General features: G+C 43.6%; 2 protein-coding genes across 2 annotated transcripts in view; both read right to left on the bottom strand.

Annotated features, from left to right (window-relative positions):
* Window positions 1-23948, bottom strand: part of LOC146671453 (voltage-dependent T-type calcium channel subunit alpha-1I-like) — a 164008-nt gene that overhangs the window by 107895 nt on the left and 32165 nt on the right. The window contains exon 2 of the mRNA XM_085403655.1: window positions 1923-2034. Coding sequence (XP_085259781.1) covers window positions 1923-2034 — 112 coding nt within the window. The remainder of the gene's footprint in view (window positions 1-1922; window positions 2035-23948) is intronic.
* On the bottom strand, window positions 6302-9207 carry LOC146671454 (uncharacterized). The gene is made up of 4 exons (XM_085405173.1): window positions 8803-9207; window positions 8215-8556; window positions 7284-8136; window positions 6302-7211 (listed from the first exon to the last, which is right to left on the bottom strand). Exons 1-4 carry the CDS (start codon window positions 9205-9207, stop codon window positions 6766-6768), a joined length of 2046 nt encoding a protein of 681 aa, XP_085261299.1. The 3' UTR covers window positions 6302-6765.

The following is a 23948-nucleotide window of genomic DNA, read 5'->3' as shown; positions in this document are numbered from 1 at the left end:
GCAAAGCAATTACAATCCCAGAGGAACACAGTGAGTCTTCAGCCAGCTGGCAAATCACCCATCACTCATCAGTAACACATCACACAGCGCAACATGGCTTACAAAAACAATGGGAACCTATTTGAAAAGCACACAGTACTGAATCTGCGATCTGACGTCAACCTGCGAGTAACTTATTTGTTAATGATGATCTAGCACAGCTCCCAGAGTGAGCAAAAAATCTGATTTTGCCTAATAACAAGCACTGCACTGTATTTTTATCAGTTATGGGGCCTACTCGTGACCTTCTGTAGTCAGCTTATAAATAAGTCAATATAGAACAATGTTTCTCACTTAAACCATACTCCCAATGACAAAGTTGTCAGAAGGATCCTCACTTCTCACCTTTGGTGTCAAAGTGGCAACTTTCCAGATAAAAACTAATCCTCCCTATTCGAGGGAGAGGCCATGCTGTGACACAGTAATCAGTTTAACAGCCTGGCCACAGAACCACATGATGGCTCTTTAGATAATATTGGTGTGGATGCAAAAAGAAGGATGGCACAAAGGAAAGAAAACACTTTAGCATTTTTTCTAACAGAGACTGAATTTTATTTTCCAAGAACAAAAGAAATCAGAAATCAAACAAATATTAATGTTGTTCTTTTTCTCTCTCGCTCTCTCTCTCTTTTTTTTTCTTTTACGTCAGCACAAACAGCCAATCACTTCTTACCCTTTCCATGTTTGGATCATCTACCTCCATCTCACTCCTCTGTCACACTGTCCATTAATCTTTTCTTTGGTCTTTCCCTTTTCCTCCTGCCTGTCAGCTCCATATCCAACATCCTTTTTCTGATATATCAGCTATCCCACCTCTGCACATCCAACCCATCTCAGCCTTGCCTCTCTAAAATTGGCTCCAAACTGCTCGACCTGAGCTTCAACGCTCATAAGTATAAAAACTAAGCTTATTTCTCTGTGAACAGGAAATTGTTACTTTGTTACAGAGGTGTTACATACTTTTCAAACTATATCTTCATATGGAGACAATGGGTTTGATCTACAGTACAACACAATAACATCAACACTGCTTAACAAAATATAAAACACTGCTGGGCTATGTTATAAGGAGAAGAGCCAAAGTCTAATGTTCCTATAAGAGAGTGTAGAGTCTAAACAGGATCAGCTCAGTGTCCAAACAGCAAAGCAACACTAACACAGCCTTACATTGACAAACGTGTCTATTCATGGGTTAGATGATTTATCCCATAATAAGCCATCACTAAAAAAGCAATTTTAGAGGTTTTTCCTTTGGTACCAGTGAAATATCTATTTCTGTCTTAGTCCATTTTTCTTAAAGGTGCCTATAAATAAAATGTATTATTATTATTATTATTCTCTAGGACAGCTTCAACAAGCATTTCACTTTCACATTCTACTGCATCAAAACTCGGTTTCTTTTGCCACCTGTTATTTCTTTTAGTGTGCACTGTTTATTAGAGTGTAGTAATATTATTGTGGATCAATTCTTTTGCTGTTTTTGTGTATTTTCTGCTTAATAATTCTGATCAACACCATATTTTTCCAAACTAAGCTAATTTCCCTACTTGAGCATGTACAATTCAAACAGCTGGCACTTTTCTTCCCATATGTATTCTTCAATTCTTGAACTGACAAATTCACATGTGGCTCCACAGCACTATTTTTAAACAAACTGAATCCCATTTCCCTGCTCAGAGAGTAGGAGAAAATATAAACATTACAGAAGGGAAAAAAACCAACAAAAAAAAAAACTGTAGTGTGCATGAATCACAGCTTGATGAATAGCAATAGGAAGCGATACATGAGCTGCTTTGAATTTGTGGCAAATAATTGAAAATTTAGTTCCATCTCATCCTCAGTGCACACACATGTGCACACATAAACACAGCAGGCCAGCTTACCTGTAGTATCTGGCAGCGGTCCGAGGTGCAATCGATGTTCTCACAGGGCTGGTACATGCCCAGTGTCACACAGTTGAGCAGGATCACCATGATGCTAATCCTCTCGAACCACGTATTAACAAGACTGGGGTTAAGGAGCATTGCAGCTGAGGAGAAATACACACCTATACACATTTAGGCCTTAATGGATGTTTCAAACAGGGCTTCCGATATTAAGGACATTTTAAAAAAAGGAAAAGAAGAAACAAATATACGACACGCATCAGTTTCTCAAAAGTATTGTGTTTAAAGAACCCTTAAACACCACAAAGAAATAGTAACTTCATTGCAGTTGTTCCTTATTGCTGAATCATTTGCATTATTCAGTATGATTATTGGAAAGGTATTGTCAGTCTCAGCCTGTCATCCTGAAATTACACTGTAACACAGTCCTGCACTATTTTCACTTTTCTGTGAACACATAACGTAATACAGTATGCATGTTTACCATTATTCAGCAAGGTATGCATAAAAACTAGGAAATAAATAATCACATAAACATTTTTTTTCACAGGTTACTGACTCACTAACAGCAGCTGACTCATTCACTGCATATATGCAACACATCAGAAGTGAAGGCATCGTTCCGCTGGGGTAATTTATCAATGAAAATGAAGATAAAAATACATTTTTCCAGCTGAGCTACTGTTGCAGTTTGACTGTATGAGTCTTAAGATGTATGACAGAGTGAATATGTTTATTATTGCCTGAGTCTGCCAAGGCACATGACACCTTTTTTATATATATATTGAAAATGATGACTCACCCAACAGTATCTAAAAAAACAACTTCAAAACAGTGCCAATATAATTACGACGGTAAATTACTGTTTTGCAAGTAAAGATAGTAATGTGTTTCCAGTGCCGCCTGGCAGCACGCTATTTAACCTCAGTCTCCCTCTATATTGTTTCCTGTTTCTTCTCATTTTAAAAAGCCAGTTTTTCACCCTGCGGGGTGCTTCGCACTGCTGGTTTCACCTGCTTTGCCAGACAGCGTGCACATACAGTAAGAGGACAAACCATCTTCACACATTAATATAATTACTTCATGCATGTGATGAATAAAAATGAGCTCACACACTATGCATATGTTGGTGGGGGGTATGTAATGTATGTGTGTTTTAATCACTGTAATGCAATTTTAAAAGTCTTTCCCAGCCTTTCCCTTCTTCTAATATCTTAAGCCGTCAGCTTATGTTCCTTTAGTTGTGTTGCTCTATCCTCTTAAGTCTTTATTTTCTGTCTTCTCTTCTGTATTTGTTCCCTTCACAAAATGAGCTTAAAATCTTTTGTTCTTATAAACCTTGATGCTGACTGAACTTACTTTCTTTGGTACTAAGATTTAACAGTGTGTCTGTGTGTGGTATTGTTAGAGCCCAGTTACCCATGTACAGGAAGTCTGGACCAGATCTCTTTTTAAAGGGTCAGAATTTCTGGTCTTATGAATAATAGGCTATGCAGAAACTTACTTAGACTGAGACACGCTTAGCTCTGCGTGCGTCTGGATGCCAACCTCAGTATCCTCTGCTGATGCAACTAACTAACAACTCTAATAGTCCAATCAGCAGCCACGCCTCTGCTCCTTATGATCGCTGCTCTCGTTAAAATGTACTTTCAAAGCCAGGAAAACAGGCCCCAGGAATCTGTTTTATGGACTAGAACAACCTGTAAAAACCATTAAAATCTGTAATACTCATACACAAGTTTTGCCTTTACTGCTAAACAAAGACTCAAGAAGGGAGTGTCCACAAGTTTAGACTTTAAATGCAGATAGGAGCTTTTATTTAAGCAATTTAGAAGCTCAGTCACATAATATGAATCATAGTTAAATCACTTAAATCATTATTATTACCTAACTAATCAACTCTTTGCTGAATGAGGGTTTCTACCACTCTTGAGAGGAGTGGAACAGAGAAGAGGAAGTACACCCTTGCCAATAATGCAATTCTCTCCCAGCCGGACTTGACAGAGTCCAAATATGGAAGCAGTGACTCAGTATAGTCCACCAACTTCCTCAGGGCTTCAATCCAACACAGCAAAATGAGCAGAGAAAAGAGAGAATTGTAAATCTAATTTTAAGATCGCAGTTGCTTGGTCATGGTTAATCCTCCTGTACTCCTCATTTTAAAATCTGCGAAACTTTTCTTTTAGATAAGCCAGCTTCTCATGGTGAGGTCCAGAGAACCCACACTTTTATTTTTTAATTACACGGAACATCACTTTTTATCAACTTTATACTTCCTCTCTCCACTCCTGCTGCGATCACTCTTGACGTGAGTCCAGAGGTGCCACGTTTACTTCTTATTTTTTCCCACGCACAGAAAGTCCTCCTGTTTGTGACATCATTGCACTTCTCAGCACAGTGATTATACTTTAACCAATATACTTTTACAGTACTCTGTTTATAGTAACCATTGTCCATATGTAAATATGTAAGAAAAATTGTGTATGTTTCTGTCCTGTGTACTGTTTGTTTGTATATGTGTCTTTCTGGCTGCTGTTACAACCAAATTTCCCCTTGTGGGACAATTAAAGGATTATTCTAACTCACACAGGGCTAGATATAAAGTCCCTAGGACTCAGACAGCCCTACATGTATGAGGCCTTGGGGATCTCAATCTCTTTGATGGCATGCAAGTAAAAGCAAGTTAGTGTAAGCAACTTTAACAAGTTAAAATAGGCCTGATTTGCCCCAAGAATGTGTATTTCATTTTTGACACATAATTTACTTTTATAATGCCTGGATAAGCTGTAGTTTTCCAAAACAGGCTGTTTCAGTGCCCGTTGCATTAAATCCATCAGAAGCTATATTTTGTTAGTCAGTGTTTGCTAAGTTTAGTTATATCAGGGGTAGGCAACTCCAGGCCTCGAGTGCCGGTGTCCTGCAGGTTTTAGATCGCACCCTGGGTTAACACACCTGAATCAAATGATTAGTTCATTACCAGGCCTCTGGAGAACTTCAAGAAATGCTGAGGAGTCATTTAGCCCTTTAAATCAGCTGTGATGGATCATGGACACATCTAAAACCTCCAGGACACCGGCACTCGAGGCCTGGAGTTGCCTACTCCTGAGTTATATTGTACAAACTTGCTCATACAAAGGGTTGTTATTAGGACATCCAAAACAAAAATTATGCAGTGGTTCTTTAGACACTCAGAAGTCAGGAGTAAATTCACTCTTGTAGTAAACATAAAAAAGAAAGCATTTCATGTGCTTTGTTCAAAGCAAAGACGTTTCACTTAGCATAACCTGAAGCTGCTCTAGGATGGAAACAATGGAAACGGCTGACTGCGGCTGCTGCTGCATACTCGTAAATGTTTTGTTCACAGTGAAGACGTCCCCTTCAGGAACGCACGTTAGCTTCCTTACATATCCATCATTTTCGTTACTCCACTTGTTTTATCATGTACATGAGTCGATGAAGCTGCTTCCTAGACCGACAACAGCCAGTGAGAGCCGGTGAGGCATGCAAAATACCGTGACAAGTGACTGGAAACTGGACTGAACATATATGAGAGTTTAATGAGACACACCAGAGCTGAGGGAGTGACCCAGTTGAGCGAGTGAATGAGTGGAAAAGATGTTACTAAGATTTCATGCTTGGTATTTTGATGATTTAGACTGGCAACAAGAAAAATGTAGCTTTTATGTAAACAACATAACTACTAGCTCAGTGCAGCAATTTCCATTGGGGTCGGTTGGTGGGGAGGGGGGTGCAAATGAAAAAACACAAACTCAGCAGTACAGAAGACTGCTTACATAACCAGAGAAAGGAATGAATGGGAATCAAAGGTAATAACAGCTTTAATTGGATTGAGGCGAGCAGCTAACTACAAACAGGTTTTGCAGCAGCTTGTATGTGTGAAGAAGGGTTATGTTTTGGTGATAATGCTAAGAAGGAGCATTGACTATCAGGGCTCACACCTTTAAAAGTGCCAGAAGGAATGCAGTGTTTTTTGTGTGACTAAAGGCAAAAATAATAAATGATTGTACCTGTTTGTTTTTTTCTTTTATTTTGCATCAGAAGTTTTATGACTTAGTGAGCATAGATGCTCCAGCTCAACACCTGATGTAGAGTATTATTCAAAGTCTTGTGTCATACCTCATTTCTTTATATTTTGGCCCCAATGAGTTAATTAAGCTTTTGTGCAACTTCAACAATAGTTCCCCAGGCTTTCTGAAGTTCTTTCAAACTCTTCCTTTGGACATTGGCTGCTTTTTCACTTATTTTCAATGATATATATATATAGTGTATTTAGTTTTTCTTTGTTTGTTTAGCAAATTAACACTAACTTATGAATTCTTCGAGCACAAAAAAGGGATGCACCTGTCACGGCTGGCGGAGGGAGCCGTGTGGTGTGGAGGAAAAGGAGGACCCAAGATGCAGCAAACTGATGATACGAGTGATGTTTTATTTACAAAGGTGGTGGTGACAAAAACAGGCAACGAGGTATGAGTACTTTACAAACGGAAACCTAAACTGGGAGAAACTAAATAGCAAACCTGAGACCGTACAAAGGGGGTGCGGGGCAGAGGGACGCAGAGACAGGACACCATGGAACGCAGATGAATGCAGAGATACGCAGAAATACACGGATGAGTGCAGACGACCCGACGAGGAGCACAGGCAGACACCAACTATAAATACACACACCAGGTAATGAGGAAATGGCACACAGGAGGGGACACAGCTGGAACTTAATGGGCATAACGAGACACAGACCTACAAAGTAAAACAGGAAATCTAGAACCCGAACCGGACACAAGGGGGGAGGACACAGAATAACTAGAACAGAGGGAAATAGTCACAAAACACAAAACGCTGGGTCAACGACCCAGGACCATGACAGTACCCCCCCTCCAAGGGCTGGCACCAGACAGCCCAAAACAAAAACAGACGACCAACCCAGGGCGGGCGGCGGGGGCCCAGGACGGAGGGACCAACACCGAACAAAACAAGCTCCAGCGGACCGAGGGAATTGTCCAAAACAAAAACACACATGCTGGAGTACTAGGACAAAACACAGTTCAGGAGGCCGGCCCAGAGGCTCACAGCTCAGAAGTCCAGGACAGTTTATCTTCTGAGGCCGGCCACGTCGGCGACGCAGATCCATAAGCCGACCGAGCGGAAGGCAGCGGTGGCGGAGTGGAGGCAGTTCAGGGGGCCGCCCGTGCACACGGCAGCGGCGGCAACAGGGAAACCGTTCAGGCGGCCGACCGTGCGGACAGCAACGGCGGCGATGACAGAAGTCTGGAGGCCGACCGTGCGGACGGCAACGGCGGCGATAACAGAAGTCTGGAGGCCGACCGTGCGGACGGCAACGGCGGCGATGACACAAGTCTGGAGGCCGACCGCGCGGAAGGCAGCGGCGGCGTCTAGGAGGTCGTCCATGTTGACGATGACGCTCCACCAGCGGCCTGGCAGATGACCGCCGATGTCGAGGCGGCAGTTTGGGACCCGAAGGTGGCGTGGCCGTCGCAGCACCAGACGAGACCGAAGCAGAGGCTGGACCAGACGAGGCAGCTGATGAGGATGCTGAAGCAGAAGCCGGACCAGGCGATGCTGACGAGGATGCTGGAGCCGGGCCAGGCGATGCTGAAGACACGAAGGCTGGAGCCGGACCAGGCGAGGATGAAGCAGAAGCAGAGGCCGGACCAGGCGTGGGTGAAGCAGAAGCCGGGCCAGGCGAGGATGAAGCAGAAGCAGAGGCCGGGCCAGGCGTGGGTGAAGCAGAAGCTGAAGCCGGGCCAGGCGTGGGTGAAGCAGAAGCCGGGCCAGGCGAGGATGAAGCAGAAGCAGAGGCCGGGCCAGGCGTGGGTGAAGCAGAAGCTGAAGCCGGGCCAGGCGTGGGTGAAGCAGAAGCTGAAGCCGGGCCAGGCGTGGGTGAAGTAGTGGCTGGACCAGGCGACGGCGTGGGTGAAGACACAGAGGCCGCAGCTGGCGAGGATGGAGACACAGAGGCTGCAGCTGGTGGCGATGATGGGTCTTGGGGCTGGACGGGCTCCTCGGGCCCCCCAGCAGGCGAGACAGGAGGCTGGACGGGCTCCTCGGGCCCCCCAGCAGGCGAAGCAGGAGGCTGGACGGGCTCCTCGGGCCCCCCAGCGAAAACAGTCTCTGGACCAGTGGGCACCGGGGCCCCTGGAACACACAGGTCAGAACCAGTAGGCGCACGGGCCTCTGGCAGGCACAGTTCAGAACCAGCAGGCGCACGGGCCTCTGGCAGGCACAGAACAGAGCCAGTAGGCGCACGGGCCTCTGGCAGGAACAGATCAGAACCAGCAGGCGCACGGGCCTCTGGCAAACACAAAGCAGACTGCAGCTGCACAGAGCATCGACTCAGCTCAGGCAGCGACAGCCGGATGCAGTCCTCAGCTGGCTTCTTAACCTCCAGGGGTCCAGAGTCGGCCGGGGGCTGGGACCCAGCCTCTGGGGAGGCCCTGGAGTGCGTCACAGTCTCTGGGCTGGCCAGCTGTTGCGGACTGACTACTGCGTTATGTGGTGTGTCTCTCTGCTTGACATGAACAGGTGAAAAACAGTGCTTTTCCGGTTGGATGGACTGGACTTGTAGTACAGGCGGAGCTGGTGAAGATGGTGGCTGAGCTGGTAATAACGCTGATGAGTCTCTTGCCAACTGAGCTATTGACTGAGCCACGGATTGTAACAAGGTGTCTAATAGGTCTGGCTGTGACTGTAATGGAGGTGGAGATTGAGTGGCTAACTGAGGTAGCGGCTGCAGGGCAGCTAACCGAGCTACCGGCTGGGCAGCTGGCTCAACAAACACAGCCCTGGAATAAACAGTCATGCGAGCTGGCGAAACAGACGGAGTGTCTTTTCCACTCACCACAGCCGGCAGTTCCGAAGTCCCAACCTCCGGCTGTGGGGCGACGCGCCGACGGCGCGATCGTCGCTTCCTCCCGGGCAAAACCTCCGGCGGGCCGGGCAAAACCTCCGGCGGGCCGGGCAAAACCTCCGGCGGGCCGGGCAAAATCTTCACCGCCGGGCTGGGTTGGGAAGCGGTAGCGGCTGGAGGGTGGAGGTGAAGTTCGTTAAGGATGAAGTCCTGTGCGAGCGGGTGAAGAGAGTCGAGTAGCCAGCAGTGAGCAGACATCAGCTGCTGTAGCCTAGCTTCTACAGCGTGGTGAAGCTCTTCCTCCTCATGCTCCAGCCACAGGTTGACCAACCTGGAGACGCTGTCGATCACTTCCTCCCGAAACTCCTGGGACGGTGCGGATGCTGCTGGGTCCATGTTTGGTCGGGTCGTACTGTCACGGCTGGCGGAGGGAGCCGTGTGGTGTGGAGGAAAAGGAGGACCCAAGATGCAGCAAACTGATGATACGAGTGATGTTTTATTTACAAAGGTGGTGGTGACAAAAACAGGCAACGAGGTATGAGTACTTTACAAACGGAAACCTAAACTGGGAGAAACTAAATAGCAAACCTGAGACCGTACAAAGGGGGTGCGGGGCAGAGGGACGCAGAGACAGGACACCATGGAACGCAGATGAATGCAGAGATACGCAGAAATACACGGATGAGTGCAGACGACCCGACAAGGAGCACAGGCAGACACCAACTATAAATACACACACCAGGTAATGAGGAAATGGCACACAGGAGGGGACACAGCTGGAACTTAATGGGCATAACGAGACACAGACCTACAAAGTAAAACAGGAAATCTAGAACCCGAACCGGACACAAGGGGGGAGGACACAGAATAACTAGAACAGAGGGAAATAGTCACAAAACACAAAACGCTGGGTCAACGACCCAGGACCATGACAGCACCAGTGTGTCTACAGATAATAGATAAATGAACAAAGAATCAATTTCAAATTGTATCTTTAGGCACTTTGTTAGTAGTAGCTTGTCATAAACAGAACTTGTTTCCATTTCTTTAGCTAAAGTCACAACAAACATAAAAAATAACAGTTTGGCGGGCATTAAATGGTATCTTTCTTTTCTTTTCTTTTTTGCATTAAAAAGGTGATTCCCAGAGAGCTAATGAGACAAATATTTGCTTATCTTGGGCTTGTGATTGGTGTTTCCCTAAAAATTTTGAGGAAACTGGACAAGTAGAGTTCAAAAGAAGAAATGCCAGGCTATCAATAGGACATGAAAAGTCAAACAAAGACTTTAAACAGCATCCAAGACATGCATTCAATTCAATTCAATTCAACTTTATTTGCATAGCGCAAAATCACAACAACAGTCGCCTCAAGGCACTTTATATTGTAATGCAATAATGCATACAGAGAAAAACCCAACAATCATATGACCCCCTATGAGCAAGCACTTTGGCGACAGTGGGAAGGAAAACCTCCCTTTTAACAGGAAGAAACCTCAGACAGAACCAGGCTCAGGGAGGGGCGGCCATCTGCCGTGACCGGACATGCATCTGTCTCTTCAATATGTCCAGCTACTGTTGGCTAAAGTGTCATAAGAGATGCAAAGGGAAACAGGGAGGAAAGGCTGAGACATGCCAAATTACACACAAAAAAAAAAAGGTTCTTGGTTCAAGTCGTCACCAGTATAGATAGAAGAGGTCAGGAGAGAGGTACAACAGGGAGTGTCTACAGCCATCTGTAAACACAGAGGCTGTCATTGTCTAGGGGAGCAATGCATTTCAGACAGCATTGTTGGGGAGCTTGTCAAAGAATTACTGGAATTATAAATGCAGAAATGTACCATCCGATTTAAAATAGAGATGGCACAATACCACTTTTTTATGTCTGATACCGATATCATAAATTTGGATATCTGCTGATACCGATATAAATCCGATATAGCGTATTTTATAATCAATAAAAGTTTTTTTTTAATATCTTGCTACATTTAGTATAAGTTCATACTCAACTAAACAAAACTAAAGCTATTCTGTCATACCTGTATGCAAAAAATACACTGCACCCAAAATATTTCATAGTTCAGCAATACTGATCAATCTAATAAACTTAAACCTACACCGTCCTTCCTATTCTGGTATTTTAAAGAGTACTTAGCGGAAATATTGAGCAACCTGACTAATAGGGTTACCAGCAAAAAAAAAAAAAAAAAAAAAAAAAGGAACCACCCTCCACCTCATAATGCTTAATTGACATAATCGACTTTAATTTAATACACGTGTAAAAGAAAATGCACAGAAATCAATAATTTTTCCACAATAATTAACTAGATTCAACATCTTTCTTCAAAAGAATTGCAGACTGCACACATGGTACCTTCCCAAAGGAAAAAGTGCTACAGCTTACTAGGTATATATTAGACTTAATAGTTCCTATATACAATAATGGATTTTTATACATTTTACATCAGATGAAAAATTGTGTAAGATTCAGATATTTATTTATTAAAAGCTAGACATGAGAATAAGAAAGAAAAGCATGTCTTTGTGCCCCCCTTTCCCTGTTAATGCCCTACCTGGCCCCCTGGAAAAACTTTCCTAGACCCGCCCCTGCACAGTTACCAGCTGTCAGCTACATAGAAAAGGATCCTGTAGAAAGTAATACTAAATAAATACTAACAACAGTGCATCAAGCTTAAACATTCTGCTGTTGTTCAGCCGATGGTTTCTTCTTTCTGGCGCAAAATGGGCGATAAACAAACAAGAGAGATGGGAGTCACGACAGAAAAGCCGATCAGCTGATCATTGATCCATTTCATGATTGAAGTAGCAACAGGAGAGGGAGAGAATGAGAGGCAGTTGCTCCATATGGCTAAGCCTAACGTGGCAATGCTTTACAAACATTCAGAGATGAACTTACACACTTGCTTTACTTCTCTGGGATAGCTTTCTCTGAGACGAAATGCCGGTTTGGAAGCATGTAGCGAGGCTCCAAATGCTCAACCAGACCGCCAACAGGTCTGGCACGCCACAGCCGCTCTATCACGTGACGCATATTCCGCCGATGTGCTAAGGTTATGAGCTGGGTTACGCCATGTCGCAAGTGTTGTGAGGTGCTTTTGTGATATTTAATGGATCGGATTCCTTTTTTATTTTTCTCCAATATCCGATCCAGTAATTTAGGTCAGTATGGACCGATATGTAATATCGGATTGGTCCATCTCTCATTTAAACCACTATTAAATATCATCTGGAAAGCAATGGATTCATTTGTCAATATGACAATGGCCAAACACACTACAAATGCAGTAAAATCATACCTGGATGTAAGAACGCACAATGGATCACTATTAGTCATGGACTGACCTCAGTATTACTGAAGTAGTATGGGATCATCTTGATAGAGAACAAAAAAAAGGAGCCAACATCCAAAGAAGAGCTTTGAAAGTACTAAGAAATGACATGAAAGCTTCTCTAAGAGAGTTCGCACTGTGTTAAAGAATATCAAATGCTGACTCTGAATTTCCCGTCACAAAGGTGTGACACTACACTACTTAGATGATCTGATAAGATCTGTTATCCCTATTGGATGATCTGTGGAGAAAACAGAGGGGATGATCTTTTCTAATAATGTGTGGGCCTCTGGACACAATGGGGACAATTTGTGTTCAAAAGCTATGATAAGTTGTTCACAGAAAAGCATTAATAATAACTTCTGTAACATGTTTTTCTGTGTGAAACCTGTCATGCAACCTACCACGTACAGAAGCGAACCTCATTTTTAATCAAATGCATCACACACCAAACCTACAAATGGAAAAATAACGCGATGCATAAGAATTTATAGTGCTTGAGAAATTGGGAATGTACTTTAAAGAAACTCTTAACTGTGAAACACTTCTTTATTTGTTTGTTATTCTACATCCACTATCCATTAATCTGAATCCCTCTCTCCATCCTACTTGCGCCGCTCCACTGTTTTGGCTATTGCTTAGGCACTTCTCTCTTGGGTAACAATGAAATATGGAGAAATAATATCAGAACAATGTGTTCACAGAAGCATTTTTAAAAAGTCAGTCTGCCTTCTCTACATTGTTTCCCCATCTATGCACCAATTTCTTCTTTGAAATAAGTATCTTGTCCCCTTTGGGTTACAATTGTTTTTTCTCCCTTTGCATTCTGTAACTCTTCATTCTCAATATCATTTCCATTTTCCCAGCTGTCACTTCTTCTCTGTCTTCTATTTTTGTTCTCTACTTTTTATTTTCATTCCTACCAAATGATGGACAATTGCGCCCTACTAGCGAAAAAGCAAAAAAAAAGAAACGTCAAACAAATGCAAACACTCTGGGACATATTACACCTCGGCAGGCAATGAAAAATCAATCAGGCCTCTGCGTGTAAAAATGTGCGTGCACACAAGAGAGTGTGTGTTTACGTGTTTGTGTATCGCTCCCATAGCACCACTAAAGAATGTGCCCCGAGGTTCTGTGTTAGCAAAGTGAGAGCCAAGAACAGAGGCATGGTATGAACTTGCAGAGAGAAAAGAAGTGAGGAAGACGAAAGCATGTTTGGACTGTAAACAAAACCAAGACAGGGGAAGATGGACAGAAGCTATGCCAACGCACCGTGTCTCAACCTACCGTATGTGCTGAGCCGTCCCAAACAATCGCTTCTCGGTGCACAGTCTAGACATCTACAACATACTCCTTCATTACATGCAAAACAACTCCCTCACACCCCGTGGACACCTCACCTCCAACCCATGAACGCCAGCAGTATCAGCATCATTTGCACTGACATGTGCAGTGACTCAGCATTGGTTTGATTTCACTTTCTTTGTCATAGTGACCCTGAACCTTTCTCTCCCCAGGGAGCGAAGCAGCAGGCGGCTGACTCACGCCCAGCTGATTCCAGAGCGCTAGCTGTTGCATCGTCATGTCACTCCTTAATCATGTAGGGCGGGCGCTAACAGAGGCTGACATCAAGGATGCTTTGAGGAGAAAAGAAGGGAGGCATGCTGTTATTGAACTTCAGCATTTAATTTGATTGTTCTTTTAAAGCTGTTACATGTGCAGTATTAACTCAAAATGTAACCCACGCAGAGACGGTCTGCGTGTGACTGAGGATGTTCTGTCTCTGTCTTTTTCTCCCTTTAGCATCTTCTTCTCCCCTCGCTGTACGTTTAATCTTCTTAGGATGCGGACAGGGCCTCCTCTATGTCTTTATTCTCTTCTCATCTTCTCCCTTCTCCTCTTTTCCACGTCTCTACCTATTTTTATGCCTGTCCCTCTGTGTCAATACGCATTTCGTCAGACATTTGCCCTCCTCTTTCATCCTATTTTTTTCTTCTATTCAGGGCTTTCCGCCTTTATCGAGCTCTCGGTCTTCGTTTTTGACAAAACACTTCAGGATCCTCACGTTTGTCTCCCTGATTTTTTTTTCCGTCTCTCTGTCTGTTTTCGTAATGGAATCCAGCAACAAAATGACACTTGCGCCACATTTCCACTACTTAAAGTAGAAACCGTCTTAAGAAAGAAAAACATAAATAAACATTTGATTCATAAAAATGGTGAGCTCTAATGCAAAAAATCTGTACATTTCTTACTTACTTTTGGACTCCCTGCTGACTGCAGCATCTGAACATTTTACAGGTGCAGTCTTGAAGATGAGAGTAATTATAATTTGCAAAATATTTAACCTGTCAACAGGTTGTATGTCTGCTACTTAGAATTCTTCAAGGACTTATTCCCTGCACAAATCTGTTTTACAATTTCAAAATATTTGTGTCTGTATGTGGTTATGCACTTGCTCAGAGGACTGAAAGATAATTTCCATAAAATACTTCATTCTTTGTAATCTTCATGAGCACTGAGAAGAAAGCATGTGTCCAGAAAATAAGTTTCAAAAATATTTACACATGTTCTTGACATGCAGGTTTTAGATATCACCCTGGGTCAACACACCTGAATCAAATGATTTGTTTATTACCAGGCTTCTGGAGAACTTTGAGACATGTTGAGGAGGTATTTTAGCCATTTAAATCAGCTGCGTTGGATCAAGGACACATCCAAAACCTGCAGGACACCGGCCCTCGAGGCCTGGAGTTCGACACCTGTGCTGTAAACTAACTGAGCTTAAAAAGAGCTTTTACTAACTGAAGGTAAAACCCATGAAGACTGGGAGGGCGAACAGTCAGAACAGTGTTTTAGAACCCAATGCATTTACTTTTCTTTGAAAATATCACATAAATTCTACACATCTTTAAGCATAAATTCAGCCTCCTCTCACTTCTTTACATCGTGCTTCCAAGGGCCATTTTCTTGTGATTTTTCAAAGTGGTCTTGAGCAATACTTCACAGGGCTTTCTGAAAGTTTTTTTTAACTTTAATATTTATTTATTTATTATTGTTTTGGACCCTGGCTCCTGTTTTACTCATTTTCAGTCCAGTCCTTGTACCTTGTCATTTTCAGGAGAATGTTTCTCTTGCTTGTTAAGCTACGCAACACTTACCTGTGAAAACATAGCAAAAAACCTTTTTTTTAGCCAATTTGTTACTGAACTGTTCCAAAACACATAATTTGTTCATATTTCTGTAGTTGAATCATAAAAAAATGACAAAAATAACAGACTAAAAGGTATCACAGCATTTTTAGATCAACATGATGATTCCAAAACGTTATTAACCCCAAACTTATATCACATCTCAACTGGACATAAAAACTATCTACAGCAGCAGGTGAACTGAAAGTCAGGTTTTGATTCACCATCTGAAAATCAAAGGACTGGCACTGGCTTCATTTTCATTTATCATCTATTGGCCTCACCAGAGCCCAGACCGCAACATTATTAAAGGACTGTGGCATCATTTTGACGGAGACCAGAACAAAAGACATCCAAAGAAGAGCTCAAGAAGCCCGGAGAACTATTCCTAAGGAGACTACTTAAAGAAATGACTAGAAAGCTGAGAGAGAGTCCAGGTTGTGTTGCAGAAAAAAGCTGGTCATACCAGGTACTAACTGCAACTGTGTTAGAATTGTACAAAGTCTGTTTTTGCCTTACGTATGCTTACACAGTTCAATAAATTGCTTCAGCTATTTCCTGCTATTCTAGCAAACTATACGCTTAAAATCTTTGCACATTACTTTGATAACACAAACACTGTGATTTTTAGCTGTACTTCAGCAGACACAGAATCAGTTTTTGTTAAAATCCCTGAGATTTAGTCTCACATATGTGCTGCGATGTCTTAGAACTGCACATGAAATATGAATTCTAAGCTTAATGCTTTTATTTCATTTTCCTGTGCAGTGTAATGTGTAACGACTGCAGGAAAAAAGTGGCCTGTGTGATGACAATTTGGCTTCCTATTTGTGTAAATAATTCAGCAACCAAATTCTATTTCTGTGTGGTTCTTATTTCTTTTCTAAAAGTAGCACATCTCTCCCACATTGTGTGTGTGTAAGGGCTTGCAGGACTTTACATAATCAATAGAAAATGTAGGACTCCATTAAAGAAGTGCACCAGATAAACTAAAGCGTCTCTATGTTACAATGCAACGCACTTTGAGAAGACTGTTGTTGTAAACTGTTGCTGTAAATTGTGTGTTTGTGCTCATCCAAACCGTGGGAGTCACTCTTTGTCCGATATTCCCTCATTTTGCCTGCATATGTGCATGCATGCATGTGTGTGTGGATATTCTATTGAGGACATAGCTCGTCTCTGTGAGAACAAACCATGTTAAGTCATATACGGCTACACACATTCAGTGCATCTTTACATTTAAAGTGTAGTCCAGTAAGCCGGGACTTCTTTACAAAAACTCGTAATCATACGCACGTCTTCCTCTCAGCATGTCTGTGACAAACACTATCCCATCTAATTTGCCTTCAGAAAAGCCGGAGCTGTAGCGTGTGTCACAACCTCATCTACTGTCTGTGATACAGTGCATAGAGGGCTTCAGCTGCTGGAGGAAGAATCCATCAGTACGGATGAATGACGCCTGGGTCAACTAGTGTTCAAACCAATAGAAGTGAATCTGCCCAGTGTCCTTGCCATCAGACAGTCACACTTTTTGTTTTGACTGCATAACTGCTGTATTATGCCCTTGCTTTTCTCCCTGTCGACCCCTCTCTTGGTATCCCTCTCCGTGATGTGTGAGTGAGGCAAACTGCCAGTGAGCTCCCCACCTACCTCGTTTAGCTCTCATCCCTCTTTTTATCCCACATAATTTCCTAGTGCCTTGTGGGAAAATTGATCAATGAGCCTATCTATGTGTCTGTCTGGGTGGTTTGCAAAGCTGGTTTTCTCTGTCCTGCCCTCTGGCAGCTTGGCCTCGCTTGCTTGTTGGTCCAAAAAGCCTCTCTGTCCATCCTTCTCTAGTGTCTGCCAACTCTGATCTTTGTGCCTTAAGTTTCCTGCTGAGCCCTTGCTGTCCTTGAGTAGTCAACTGCTAAAAAATTGAGACACAAGAAACTTCTTAATATTCCAAACAAAGCCCTTCCCCTGTGCATAATGGGGGTGGCGGGGCTAAAAGCAATCCAGCTGAAAGAGCATGCACACATTGGCACACCTAGAGTAACAAAGTAAACCACCTTCTTAAAAGATTCAAGCAAACTCCAGTATACGCTCTGTAAGTGCTGCAATGCTTGTCTCAGCAAATGTAACTTTCACTTTTGCACTCCTAGAGAAAGTTTGCATATGAAAATGCTCCTGTATGCTCTCTCTCTGCCCCTCCCATTCAAAGTGTCATTTGAAATTTGAGGGATTATATTTTTGCATATTTCACCCGCACCAAAATCCCTCTTTGCTCAATAACAATGCCAGCAGCCTTTAAGATAAGGCCTTCCTCATAATACAAAAAGCTTTTTGAAAAAGTGTCTGTTGTGCAATGAATAGGATGGGGTCTAAAATGTCCAAGCACAGATTCGTCTGTGGAAAAAATATGTATAACGCTGCAAAACATTTGTTACAACTTGAGTATCTTGTAGTGCGGTTAAACAGGGATCAGTTAAGAGAGCAAAGGATGACGTTAAGGTCATTTGAGACTGCGAAATTATAGCAAGAGTGCTACAGTATAAAGTGCAAATTTTAAAACGAAGGTAGCTGTCTAATGGCTATGCGTTTTTCCACTGTAATTTTCACACTAAGGTCAAAAATAGCCATCGCACAGGAGGAGGAGAGTGTATAAAACACTACACAGTCACATCCTGCAGTACATAATTATACAAAGTAACATAAAATCACTGAATGTGATGATGCAGTGACTGAATTCATACACACATATAACCTAACCTAGGGAACTAGGTGCAATGATTTATTAAAACACATGAAAGCATATATGGAAGTACAGTATATCAGGGTTAGTAAGTAAGTGAATTCAATAAATACATATTCAAATAAATATAATACAGGTAGTGCCACTTATAGTTTTGCCTGTAAAAACATAAATTCTCAAATGAATGGCTGTATAAACAGCTGTGATGAATACTAAAACCTTTAATCAAATCAAGCCTGTATTTCTTCTTATTATTATTAAATTCTGCCTTTATCAGCTGGAGTTTGCATTTTATTAAATTGCCCATGTTTTGAAAACGAGATAAAGGGGAGTTAATTGATTCAATTTACTCAAAAGTTTTTCTATGATTAAATTTAGTGAGTTTCACCTCTCATTCAAGGACATAGCAGATTATCATATCATTTACTATATATTTTATAAAGTCAGACATAAGCATTACTAGCTGCTCTTTTAACACTCTGTAAGGATAAAGTCCATGACAGGCTTTCACAAAATGTCAGCCAATCTTAGCAATTTGGAGACATGCAGACTTTGTTTTTGTTCATTTTAGAGCTATATTTGGAGACCACAGTCAAATGTACTCTATCAGAAATATGTAAAGAGGTTTTGTGCAGTTGCTGAAGCCATGCTTTATTGCAGGAGTGTCTCACTGGAAACTGAAAAGAAGAAAAAAGGAAACTAAAAATTCTTCCAAAGAAAGCAAACCTTCGGGTCTCAATTTAAATGTGCAGTAGTGCTGCCTATAGCGTTTGTCTCGCAAATGAGAAACGCTCGGCCGTTTCTGCTTGTGCCAGCGTGCTCTTGAAAGGCTTTTTGACATAAAAAAGTAATTATAAAACAGCAACACAAGGCAGTGGACTCATTACAGCAACCGAGCAACTGCACTCTCATTTGATAATTGCACTTATGATTTGTTTATTACTTGTAAAATTGCCACATAATATGCTATGCGCTCTCCGGGAGTGTTGGAAGATACAATCCCATGCACAGGCTCGCACACGCCCGCAGAGAGAGGCAAAGACAGAAAGGAAACAGAAAGACAGACGAACAGCGCCGACCACACAGCCCGACTGTTGTGTTTACATACACTGCTAAGATGGTGAAGGGTTGCTTACAAGGGGGACTGAATATGAACATATACTCAGTTACCAGTAGGGGGCTCTGTGACTAAGGATGATGGAAGGAGAGAAGAAGTGAAGTGTATGGTGAGATGTAAAATGGCGAACTACTGCTGAATATATACGTTCCATTACAAACCAAGCCGTCTCCGTTCTTCTGTCGAAACACCACAAATTGGCGACGAGGATGAGTGCATCAGTTCCGAGTCCACCATCTTTTCTTCCACATGTGGGTGAGCCGCCGATTCCATTTACTACATGGCGGAAAATATTCGACAATTACATGCTAGTAATCAATGCCACGGGAGACTCATGGCCGGATGCTAGGAAACGCGCTGTTTTGCTACACTGCTTGGGCCCGGAGGGACAGCGGTTATTCTACACGTTACCGGAGCAAGGTGATACATATGCTGACGCCATGAGCACACTGGAGAAGCACTTTGTGCCGAAAGTGAATGTCGTGGCGTGCCGTCATACATTCAGACAGCGTATGCAATGAGCGGATGAGACTGTTTCTCAGTATGTGGTGGCTCTGAGAGCATTAGCTTCATCTTGTAACTTTGGACAAATGGAAAGTGAAATGATAAGAGATCAGTTGATCTCCAATGCTCATCTCAGCGCTGTGAAAGACAAACTGTTACTGGAGGATGAACTCACACTGGATAAGGCTCTAACTATTGCGAGCCAGGTAGAAGCAGCAGTCAAAAACGCTACTCTACTCTCCACACCCGGCTCGTGTCCGACCGCGCCTGTTCAGACAGTCGACGCGGCAAATTCCCACTCTCACCAGAGGAGAGGACCTCGCCCTGCTAAAGGCTGCACTCCAGACCAACGCAAACGGGGAGGTTCAAAGCAGCAGCAGCGGAAGTGCTTCAGGTGTGGTTCTCACAAGCACTTAGCTAATGATAAAAACTGCCCGGCTGCTTCTTCAAAATGCAATAACTGCGGGAAAAAGGGACATTTTGCCAAGGTATGTAAGTCGTCAGTCAGTGAAGTGAGAGAAGTAGTGGTTCCAGAATTGGTAGTACTGTGCGTGCAAGATGCTAAAATGATGGCAGCTATTCAAGATAAGCTTACCTGCACTGTCGACATTGAAACTGTACAAGGTGGCTCTAAGACAGTAGAGCTGATAGTAGACACTGGAGCTTCTGTGTCTATTCTGCCAGAAACTATCTACAGACAGTATTTTGCAGACTGTTCACTGGTGCGACCTAAAGTCAAACTAGTTACTTATGCTAAAGATGAGTTGGCTGTGATGGGTTGTCTGCCTGCATCAGTTGCACTGCATGCACAGAATGAAAAAGTTCCTGCTTCCTTCTACATTGTCAAAGCTGGTTCGCCGCTATTAGGCCTCGACCTCATTAGAGCACTGAACGTCTGCATCGTCGGAGGCAAAGTGGACCGTATTCAGGATGAAACTGCAGATGAGCCGGATTCGTCTAACCAGAAGTCTGCTGTGTACAATGTTGATCCTATTCCACCAGCTCAACTTGGATGTGTTAAAGGGTTCATCCATAAAGTACAGGTAAACAACAATGTGCGGCCTGTACGCCAAAAGCTGAGACGCCTGCCATTAAGTGTACGTACAGAGGTGTCAGCAGAACTCTCTCGCTTACTCAAAGCTGGCATAATTGAAAGGATCGATGCAGCTGAGTAGGTGAGTCCTTTGGTCGTGGCCAGAAAGCGAAAAAAGGAGTTGAGACTGTGTGTTGACCTTCGTGAACCCAATAAGAGCATTATTGCTGACTGCCATCCTCTTCCTCATATGGAGGATCTGTTTTCTGACTTGGCAGGTGCCACTCACTACAGCCAGATTGACCTCAGCTCAGCATACCACCAATTACCTTTGCATCCGGAGAGCCGCAAGCTGACTGCTTTCATCACTCATGAGGGACTGTTCCAGTTCACACGTGTCCCATTTGGCCTAGCATCAGCACCTTCGGCGTTCCAGAAAATGATGCAAACGGTCCTGAAAGATCTGCCTGGTGTTCGCAACTACTTGGATGACATCATCGTCTATGGAACATCAAAGGAGGTGCATGATACACGCCTGCAAGCTGTTCTCCAACGTCTCAGAGATGTCGGCCTGCAGATTAATGCTGGGAAAAGTTCCTTCTGCCAGTCACACATCACATTCCTGGGCCATGTAATCTCAAAGGAAGGCCTACGTCCAAGCCAACATCACCTTACTGCTATTGCTGAGGCTCCTGCTCCAAAGGATATGGCTGCATTGCGCTCGTTCCTGGGTTTGTCATCCTGGTTCAGTAAATTTATTCCAGATTATGCTACACTGGTGGAACCACTGCGACAGTTGCTGAAAACAGACATGAAAGTCGAACTCCAGTGGAACGAGGCAGCACATGAGAGCTTCAGTAACCTGAAAAAACTCCTTCTGGAAAGTCCCGCACTTGCCGTCTATGACCCTGACTTACCTGCTTTTATCACCCCAGACGCATCAGACTATGGGCTAGGCGCTGTGTTGACACAGTTACATCCAGATCAAGTGGAGCGGGTTGTGGCGTTCGCCTCCCGAACACTGTCTCCTGCTGAAAGAAAGTACTCCACCACAGAAAAGGAGGCGTTAGCCTGTGTCTGGGCGGTGGAAAGATGGCGTACATATGTATGGGGCCGCAGATTCACACTTCGTACTGACCACCAAGCTCTTACTACCCTTCTCAGCACCAAAGGTATGAACAGAGCGGGCATGAGAATCGCACGATGGTCTGCAAGGCTGATGTGTTTTCAGTATGATGTGCAGTACCGTCCTGGTGTTCAGAATGTCATCGCAGACTGCCTCTCACGGGTTCCCCTGATGTACTCCAGCACTGACATTGATGCTGAAAAAGACCTTCTCTTGGAGATAGCTGAAGTTTCTCCTCTCTTGACAGCGACACCGTTGACGGATTTTAAAGCTGAATGTGAGGACTGCCCTGACCTTTCTCTGCTGCAACAGGTTATCCGCTCAGGCTGGCCTAAGGTGAAAAGGTCTCTCTCACCTGAGATACAGCCGTATTTCCTGGTGCGACATGAACTTGCTGTGGAATCACCGTTGGTTTTCCGGGGGACACGTCTGGTGGTCCCAAGGTCCCTGCGGGAAAAGGTGATATGCCTCGCACACGAAGGTCACCAGGGCATAGTTCGCACAAAGCAGCGGCTCAGAGAGCTTTACTGGTGGCCATGCATGGATACTCAAGTCCATGCGATTCTGTCATCGTGCTCAGTCTGTCAATTGTGTGACAAAACGGCCAAAACTGCTCCTACTCCCTTACAGCCGGTTCAGTTTCCAGATGGTCCCTTTCAGCATGTGGCCGTTGACATTGTTGGACCTTTTGACCGCGGGTCGCAGGACTGCAGGTTTGCCATCACACTGGTCGATTACTTCAGCAAATGGCCAGAAGTAGCCTTTACTTCATCAGCTACTACAGACACTGTGATTAGGTTCTTGTCTTCAGTTTTTGCACGGGAGGGAAACCCTTGTGAGCTTACCACAGATAATGGACCACAATTCACTTCATCTGCCTTTGCTGATTTCCTGACGGAAAGGGGCATCAAGCACATCAGAACAAGTGTGTATCACCCTCAAGCAAACGGGTGTGTTGAAAGATTCAACAGAGTGCTGAAGGACTGTGTTCAGGCTGCACAGGTGTCCCAGAAGCTGTGGAAGCCCGCCGTGACAGAGATGCTACAGAATTACCGTGCTACAGCTCATGCAACGACTGGAGCAGCTCCGTTCCAGCTTCTCAGAGGGAGACCCATGAGAACAAAGCTAAATGTCCTGCCGTTTCCCAAAGACACAGGACAGTATGACCAATGCAGGGCCAGAGTCTCTCACCAGCAACGTAAGAGTAAACGCTACACTGATGCAAAGAGGGGGGCAAAACCTCCCCAGCTTGTGGTCGGTGACAGGGTGCGGATACGTAAACCTTTTCGAGTGGGGAAGGGAGAGAGACAGTTCACTGATCCACTGTCAGTGCAGCAACAGACTGGACTGAGCACCTTCATCTTGAGTGATGGAAAGAGATGGAATGCAGCCCGTCTCTCACTCTGCCGCGCAGAGAATGCTGAGCCGTTGCAGGCTGGTGACGAGGTTGAAAATAACACAAGAGAAACTCCTAAAAGACCTTCTGTTCCTAACAGACCGAGACAGTTACCAGCTTGGACCAAGGATTATGTTATGAAATGAGTTAAAAAAAAAAAAAAAAAGAAAAAAAAAAAGTGAAAAAAACACGCTTGAGCTGTTGGGTGCTAATGTTAAGTTCCATACTGCTAGTTCTGAGGTCCAAGTATAATAGAGGATTGATTTACTGTGATTTATTTGTGAGTTTTGTGACTTAAGGTTGTTAAGTTACTACAGTAACCTTAACGGTACAAGTATTCATTATAAAGGACGATTTAGGCACCATAACAAGATTGTATGTTAAGATCACGGGTATAGTTCAAACACCCAGTAATGTTATAAGTGAAATAGGTATTGAAAATGCTGTCTGGTTGCAAAGTTTACTACTGATAATGTTCTGTGCAAATAGTAATGTTGCCATGCTAAGTAAGTAATACTGAGGTAGTAGAATTCTGTGAGAATGAGGAGAGATGTTGTGTTTACATACACTGCTAAGATGGTGAAGGGTTGCTTACAAGGGGGACTGAATATGAACATATACTCAGTTACCAGTAGGGGGCTCTGTGACTAAGGATGATGGAAGGAGAGAAGAAGTGAAGTGTATGGTGA

This window comes from Rhamphochromis longiceps, linkage group LG4 (assembly GCF_057381845.1).
Source record: "Rhamphochromis longiceps isolate RC_006_pf linkage group LG4, R_longiceps_female_GT1.1, whole genome shotgun sequence".
In the NCBI taxonomy this organism is placed as follows: domain Eukaryota; kingdom Metazoa; phylum Chordata; class Actinopteri; order Cichliformes; family Cichlidae; genus Rhamphochromis; species Rhamphochromis longiceps.
The sequence above is the reverse complement of the archived record's forward strand: the minus strand, read 5'-3'. Positions and strand labels throughout refer to the sequence as shown.